The sequence below is a fragment of the Alexandromys fortis genome, unplaced genomic scaffold, assembly GCF_014885135.2.
Source record: "Alexandromys fortis isolate MF-2015 unplaced genomic scaffold, M_Fortis_MF-2015_v1.1 scaffold_63, whole genome shotgun sequence".
NCBI classification, from domain to species: domain Eukaryota; kingdom Metazoa; phylum Chordata; class Mammalia; order Rodentia; family Cricetidae; genus Alexandromys; species Alexandromys fortis.
Window position 1 is genome coordinate 5,916,985 of NW_026067953.1, and position 8,312 is coordinate 5,925,296.

Sequence of the window (8,312 nt, forward strand, 5' to 3'; positions counted from 1 at the left end):
AGTGTAGTCAAGAGCAAACCTTTTCTTACAACAATATTCTTTGGAAATAAAAATAAAAGGGCCAGGCGCGATGGCACACACCTTTAACCCCAACACTCAGGAAACAGAGGCAGTGGGATCTCTGAGTCCGAGGCCAGCCTGGTCTACAGAGTCAGTTCCACAACAGCAACAGCCAGAGCTACAAAGAAACCCTGTCTCAAAAAAAAACAAACAAACAAACAAAAGCCCATAAAATGTCAAACTTTAGTACCAAAATGTATAAATATTAATAATGATTACGTCTGAGTAGTATGATTAAATGTTTAAAAACTCTGGCTTATCTACAATTTCTAACTTCTTTATTAATGATTTATTTATTTTATGTGCATTGGCGTCTTGCCTGCATGTATGTCTGTGTGAGGATGTCAAATCCTCTGGAGCTGGAGTTATAGACAACTGTGAGCTGCCATGTGGATGCTGGGAATTGAACCTGGATCTTCTGAGAAAGCAATCAGTGCTCCTAACCACTGAGCCATCTCTCCAGATCCCCACTTCCTTTAAAATAATCTTTATTGCATTATTTATTTAGTAGAAGGGTCAGCTTTTTTTATGAGCCAGTTCTTTCCAACATGTAGAGCCAGGAGATTGGACTCTGGATGCCTTCACCAGTATAGCCATCTCTGTGTCCCTCTAACTTCTTATGAACTGTTCCTACATTCCCTAATTTATACCTCTACAGAGTCCCTTCTAACCTTCTAAACTGACACTGTGAAGGAAGGAAAAAAGCACGGACAGCATATAGAAGAATCCTCAGAAAAGTCTGTGTCATCTCCTATTCCTTCATTGCCCCCCCATGCCCCTGGCTCCCTCCTTATATCATCACTTGTCTACTTTCTGTCTCAATTGATCTGCCTGTGTGGTACATATTTCATAAGTTCACGCGCGATGTGGCGTTTTGTAACTGGCTTTTTCCACTTTCTGGTTTGCAAGGTTCATTCAAACTACAGCCGTGTATCATTACGTCGTTCTTTTTACTGCCAAATACATGGCATCTGGTGATGTAGCTCACTCGTGTCTATTCATCAGCCGGCAGACACTTGAGTTATTTCTTTTCTGTGGCTATTACAACCATGCTTCTAAGAGCATATGTGTACAAGTTCTCCATGAGTGCTTTCATTTTTCCTGAGTGGATATTTATACAATTGCTGGATCAGATCATAAAACCATGTTAGCATTCCGAGGAACTGCCAGACTATGTATTTTACCAAATAGCTGCATTATCTGGTCCCCATTAGCAGCACGCAAGGAGCCCATTTCCAGGTATCTAACCAACAGTTCTACTGGTTTCCCATTACCATTAGCCTATCGGGTGGATTGTTTCACTGTGGCTTTGTCTCCACTTTCCTTATGACAATAACGTCCATACCTCTTCACTCACATATGGGTCATTCATGGATCATCTCTGAAGAAACAGCTATTCAAACCTTTACCCGTTTTTAAATAGGGTCCTCTTAGTATTGAGTTCCACAGGTTCTTTATATACTCTGGAATCTAGTCCCTCATGGAACTGCACGTAATGAAAAGAGACAGCATGCAAGCTCGGGAAGATGGGCTTTGCCTAACTCACTGCCTTGTTTCCAGCGGCTAAGGAAATACTTGGCATACAGCAGATGTTCAACAAATATCTGTAGGAAAGAGAGGAATGAGGACAGGAAGATTCCAAAGAAGAAAGGAAATATTAAAAAGCACAGGGGAAAAGGAAGGAGGAGAAACTAACGGAAGTGTCCACAGTACGTCAACACCAGGACAAACATGTACGGCCTTTCCATCTTTCAAATCTCAACAGGCTGGCTCTAGGGTGTACTATACCAGTATTTATGTGGAAATAGAGCTCGAAGGGAGTAAGTCCTCTCTAAGTCCTACCTAGTACTGCTAACCAACGGCTCACTCACTCTTTCTCCTTCTGTCTCCGCGTCCTTTCTGAGACTGGTTCCTTTCCCCTGGGTCTCTTTCCTGGCACAAGCTAGGTAAAAATAGTCCTTGTTGCTCACTGAGATCAGAACATTTCCACAGCAATCAGATTTCATCATAAAGGAAAGTGGGAAAGACGGAACAAACAGTGTGCAGGAGAGATGTTCTCAGAGCATCCGGTGGACCCTCACACCACCAACACTCTAACAGGGATGGCAGGGGAAGAAATGTAAAGAAACACAAGCCTCGGCACAGAAATCTCGGGTTAGAACTTGCCTGGCACTGTACCTCACATACACACACAGGTAAGAAAGGAAGAGAGGGAACTATCCCACACAGAAGCCACTCCTGCCTATCTGCTGCTGGGACCCTCAGGCCCTACCCCTTCAGGGCAACCTGACAGCAGCAAGGTGAGGGTCCATCACCAATACTCAACGCTGACATGCCTCTGAGGAGAGTTTACCATGGCACCCTCCTTCTCCATCACTACTGGAAACGCTTTTGCTCAGTTCCACCACAGGCAGAGGAGCAAACTGACATGAATAAGCTTGAGCCTTAAGAACAGGTCTTCACTTGCAACTGGATAACATATCCAAGTTCAACATCCATTTCTGCAAAGTAGCACTGGCTTCTAGTCTGTCTGAGTGGCCTCCAGAGGTGAGTGGCCACCCCTCCAGGGTGACCTTTCAAACAGCATTTCTAGGGCAGATGATACAAATACATTAGCAAGGATATTAAGATGTTTGCTCTTTTAAGAATAAGCCAAGCCCTTCGTTTGCTCAGAACCCCCATTTTTCAGCGAAGCTGGGAGCACAAACTCACTTATACAAAAAGCATCAGCAAACAGAGCTGAGAATGGCATTCAAGATGGCCACGGTAGACGCTTTCCTAGGAGTTGACCTAACCTATGACGCAGCCCAGCAACTGCAAAGATAATGTTTAAATTACAATACCCCCAGCACTGCAATAAAAACAATACAGTTCATAATGCAAGTTCTAGAATCAGGAGAACCTATGTTCCTTCTTTTGTTCATTTAAGAAGATTACAAGCTGGAGGCTAGTGTGGGTCCCGCAGAGAGTCCCTGTCACAGGAAAATAAAAAACATCATTACCACAAAATCATCAGATAAAAGTGTGATCCTAAGCCGGGCGGTGGTGTCGCACACCTTTAATTCCAGCACTCGGGAGGCAGAGGCAGGCAGATCTCTGTGAGTTCGAGACCAGCCTGGTCTACAGAGCTAGTTCCAGGACAGGCTCCAAAGCCACAGAGAAACCCTGTCTCGAAAAACCAAAAAAAGTGTGATGGAGAAGCTGGAGAGATGGCTCAGTGGTTAAGAGCACTGGCTGCTCTTCAGAGGACCCAGGTTTAATTTCCAGCACCCCCGTGGAGACAAGACCATCTGTAACTTCAGTCCAGGGGAGCTGATGCCCTCAGCTGGCCTCTGAGAGCACTGGGCATGAGTACGGTACACAGATATACATGCAGACCAATAAAAACTTTAAAAGTTTGATTGGTGGGCAACTTCCCAAGAGATAAGAGTTGGGAACATATGAATTCACTGGGCAATCTTAATAGCACTGAAATCAATGACTGGATCCTCCTAAAATAATTTAATATCATCCGTGTAGCACTCCAAACATGCTATCTTCAACAACCAAAAATTATACCGAAATTTCTTCATTTCTTGAGATCTAATCATTAGTTTGTAGGAAATGGGATAAAGAAGCATGTTACATGAAGATTTGGTAGGAAACATCCTCAGGACAAGTAACCAGTTTCCTCAACAAATAAATCACCTGAGCAAATAGGAGAGCATGGTTTTTGAATGAAAGAGAACTAAGGGTTACACGAGGAAAATGCAGTGTGCCCGGCATGGTGGCACTGGCCCTTAATCCCAATGCTAAGGAGGCAGATCTCTGAGAGTTCCAGGCCAGCCAGGGCTACAAACTGACGCCCTGTCTAGAAAAATACAATGAGGATTCGGAATTCTCTTGGATCCTCACAAGCAAACCAACTGTAAAAAGTTGAGACAAATCTGAAAAAGCTAAACAGTGACTTGTAGCTATATGATGTATCAGTACAGTTAATTTTCTTGTTGTTTTTGGTCTTTAAGACAGGGTCTCTATATATAACCCCAGCTGTCCTGGAACTCTCTATGTAGACTAAGCAGGCCTTGAAGGCAAAGAAATCCACCTGCCCCTGCCTCCCAAACGCTAGGATCAAAGGCGTGTGCCACCTCGCGCAGCCCTTCAAACTGGATCTGACACTTTCAGTATTAAATATATTTTATGCACCGAAACACCAGTTAATTTCATTATGATAGTTGGGTTTACATTTACCTAAATAAGCATTATGCCTCTCTTCCACAGGCCTTTGAAGGTCCCTGAATACTCTTATCTGTCCGAATCCTACCCACCCCAAAGTCAACGCTTACAAAACCTTGGAACGTTCCATTCTATGATGTTGTTAACTGTGGCTCATCTATGACATTTGCAGCATTCAACCTTACACTGTGTGTGTAGTTTTTGCTCCATTCATGCAACGCGTTGCATTATCCGTCCACACATTCTGTACACTCTGAACATATCTATATTTTGGACCTGTGCTGACAAGAAAGAGTGCTACAACGAATAGTCTCGGACTTCGTTGAGGGTTACAGTTTAGGAAAGAGAAACCAGAATTACACTAGCCACAATTACAAGTGTTTGAAGTGGGTTTCTCTGTGCAATGGGGTTGTATCATTGCAGCTTCTAGGAGAATGAGGTCCAAAAATATGATAAGCCCCATAGTCTTGCTTAACCCTCCCCTAACTTGACCACCTAGTGCCTGAAAGAGCCTTTGGCTCCACACTTCGGACAAGACCCAGAAGGCTTTGCAGCGCCGCGGAGAACTCTGGGATACAAATGGATAAACAAATCCGAGACAACGGCCAAAGACCCGGGCCCGGAAAAACTGCCATTAATATCTATCGGTTGTCTCGTTCGGCTCTCTCTGGATGCTTACCTTTCCTGGATGCCCCACCACCGGAGGCCTCACTTACGTCCGCAAAGGCCGGGAACAGCGCCATGTTCACAGGCCGCACCAACACTCCCTCCACAGAAATGGCGCCGGCTGGAGCGCTCTGGTTGGAGGACTCTGTCCCGCGATGCACTCTGGGAAATGTAGTCTTTCTTGAACTCCGCCGGGGCTTCACCCCTGGGCTAGGCGGGGCAAGAGACCCGCCCGGTGGAGAGGGGAGGGGGGGGGGAAATAGTGAGGACAGTGAAGGACAGTTTCCTGGTAGTTAGAGCCCAAGCCTTCAGTGAAAGCTGGAAAAGCAGGAAGCGGAAGAGGAAGTTCAGAGGGAAAAAAATGTGGAAACTGTAATTCCAGCTCAACCCTAAACTCATACTGCCACTTGTAAACTGGGTCAAAGTAATCAAGTTATGTAAACTTTAGTTTCCTCATCTGCAAGATACTGAAATTATATGTTTCTCTCTCTCTCCCTCCCTCCCTCCCTCCCTCCCTCCCTCCCTCCCTCCCTCTCTCTCTCTCTCTCTCTCTCTCTCTCTCTCTCTGAACATAAGTGAGTTCCAATATAGTCTGGGCTGTTACACAGAGTAACCCTGTCTCTAAAAAAACAAATCCAAATATTAATAATAATAATAATATAAATAAATGCTCTATGAATACAGAGTAGTTCAAGATTCCAACAAAGGTCTTTTTATAGTAAATACATGTACTTGCCTATTTATTTATTTTTATGTTATATGTATAATTATGTATTTATAATTTTTTTTTTACTTTTTTTGACATTTTCCTTTAAAAAAATAAGTCGGAGGGGAAGGGGTCAACAAGATGGCACATATGATAAAGTCACTTGCCAAGCAAGCATGGCTACCTGAGTTCCAGCCAGACTCCACAAAGTTGTCCTCTGTCCTCCAAGTGTGCAGGGTTGCGTGCGCATGCCCTACAATAGCAATCAGGTAAAACATTTTTAAACCCAGAGATGTGTCTCTCATCATCTAACCAAAGGACAGGTGGATATCTTTCAAAATAACACCCTTTGTAATATTTAGATTGTGTGTGTCCAAGATGAACATTCTTTAAGTTTCCAGGTTCTTAAAAGCACTTGGGAGAGGAAGGCAGTAGAATCCCCTCATATAGTTCCACGTCTGCAACTGTGACTCTCACGTCCAGCCAAATCTCAGGCAGTAAAATAGCTCATTGGTTAGGACAGGGGCTGGCTGCCTTCACTTCCAGTGACTGGAGATGGTAACGGTCTTTTGCCATCACTTCATCTCTTTCCGCTCAGAAAAATAAGAACTAAATATAAAAGCCTTCAGAATTGGGGGGGGGGGGGATGTTTTGTTTTGTTTGTTTTGTTTGAGACAGGATTTCTCTGTAGCTTTGGAGCCTGTCCTGGAACTACCTCTGTAGACCAGGCTGACCTTAAACTCACAGAGATCCACCTCTGCCTCCCGAATGCTGAGATTAAAGGTCTGTGCCACCACTGCCTAGCCAGAATTGTTTTTAAAACCCATGATAATGTATTGGTAATAAGGAATCTTGGAATACTGGGTATTTGTGTATTTACAAACATGTAACCTGTTATCATTTTACTATCGTTTGCTTGGAAATGGTGTTTATAGCTGAATAAAAATGATTTTTCACATTTGAAAAAAAAACATTTTTTAAAAAATGAGCCAGTCTGGTGGCTCATAAAGAGTCCCTGTCTCAAAAAAAATCAAATGCTATGAAATATTATTATTTCTATTTTTTAACATTTATAAGGGTGAAAGCTACATGAACCACACAAGTTGGCAGTGGCCTAATTTCCCATAGTTGTATCTGCTAGACCTTTGCAAAATTTACTCATCTGTTAAACTAAAAGTGAAGTTTTGAGCTGGGCATGGCACGCCTTTAAACCCAGCACTCAGTGGCAGAGGCGGTAGATCTCTGAGTTCCAGGAGAGTCTGCTCTACAGAGAAAGTTCCAGGATAACCAGGGCTACACAGAGAAACCCTGTCCAAAAAAAAAAAAAAAAAAATTTAAGTACTTTTTTTTCTTTTTTCTAAAGATTTACTTATTAATTATGTATACAGTGTTCTGCCTGCATGTATCCCTGCAGGCCCAAAGAAGGCACCATATCTTATTACAGATAGTTGTGAGCCACCATGTGGTTGCTGGGAATTGAACTCAGGACCTCTGGAAGAGCAGCCAGTGCCATTAACCGCTGAGCCATCTCCCCAGCCCCTAACTTTTCCCAGTAAGTTTTAAATATTCTTTTTTAAGCTTTATTTATTTTTATTTTATGTGCATTGGTGTTTTGCCTGTATTTACTTGTGAAGATGTCACATCCCCTGGAACTGGAGTTACAGACGTTGTAAGCTGCTATGTGGGTGCTGGGGATTGAACCCGGGTCTTCTGGAAGAATATTCAGTGTTCTTAACTGCTGAGCCATCTCTCCAGCTTCTAAATATTCTTTTCTTCATTCAGAAACCACCACAAAGCGTGTGAGAACAAAGCTCTGGTTGTGATTCTGGGTATTTCCAGTGCATGTGACAGGGATTTCTCAACATAAGCCAGAAACGGTTTCAAATCACCACTTGGCTTTGTGGGGAGCATGGCTACAGGCAGAGGGTGCACTGCTCAGCCACTTCTTAAGCATCTCTGTGGTTGGAGGCAGGGAACGAAAACTCATGCTAACCTGGCACGCTTGTGTCCTGGCATCTGTTTGGCACTCTGGCCTCGCCTCAATAGCTTGTGTTTGTCTGGTCGCCCCCGAACGTCTCTGAAGCTGGAAGAAGATAGGGGAAGGTTCCAGTTCATTGCAGAGGGCTTAGATGACAGGCAGCCGGGCTGGAATTTAGTGAAGGGACAGCCACTGTGGCCGTGAGGGATGGGAAAGAGGTAGGCAAGCATCAGATGGAAGTCATCAGAAGTAGCCTTTGGGGCCAATGAGATGGCTCAGTGGGTAAAGGGTGCTTGCCACCAAGACTGATGACCTGAGTTCAATCCCTGGAATTTACGTGGTGAAAGAAGAGAAACAGCACCCACACGTTGTCCTCTGACCCCCCCCCACACACACACACAGTGACACACACACACAAGCCCAGACATGCACTCACAATAGATTAACTAATTGATCAAATAGTTAATAAAAATTTTAAATCCTCCCCCTCCTTTCCAAGTATAAGAGGATAGGATATGGACACAAGAGTCACTGAGAGACAGACACAGAAATATGGAGCTACTCAGTGCTTGTCTGTTAACAAAACAGCCTACATTTCTTTTCTTTTTTTTTTTTCAGGACAGGGTTTCCAAGTAACTATGGAGTCAGTCCTGAAACTCGCTCTGTAGACCAGGCTGGCCTCAAACT

The 8,312-nt window shown here is 43.8% G+C and overlaps 1 protein-coding gene across 2 annotated transcripts in view; it reads right to left on the reverse strand.

Annotated features, from left to right (window-relative positions):
- Nrde2 (NRDE-2, necessary for RNA interference, domain containing) overlaps nt 1–5,151 on the reverse strand; it is a 33,926-nt gene extending 28,775 nt beyond the window's left edge. The window contains exon 1 of one of the 2 annotated variants that reach the window (XM_050151504.1): nt 4,955–5,143. In XM_050151504.1, the coding sequence (XP_050007461.1) occupies nt 4,955–5,018 (64 nt within the window). In that variant the 5' untranslated portion in view covers nt 5,019–5,143. Of the gene's footprint in view, nt 1–4,954 lie in introns of both variants that reach the window. The other variant, XM_050151505.1, reaches the window with a different exon arrangement.
- Nucleotides 5,152–8,312: the final 3,161 nt, after the last annotated feature.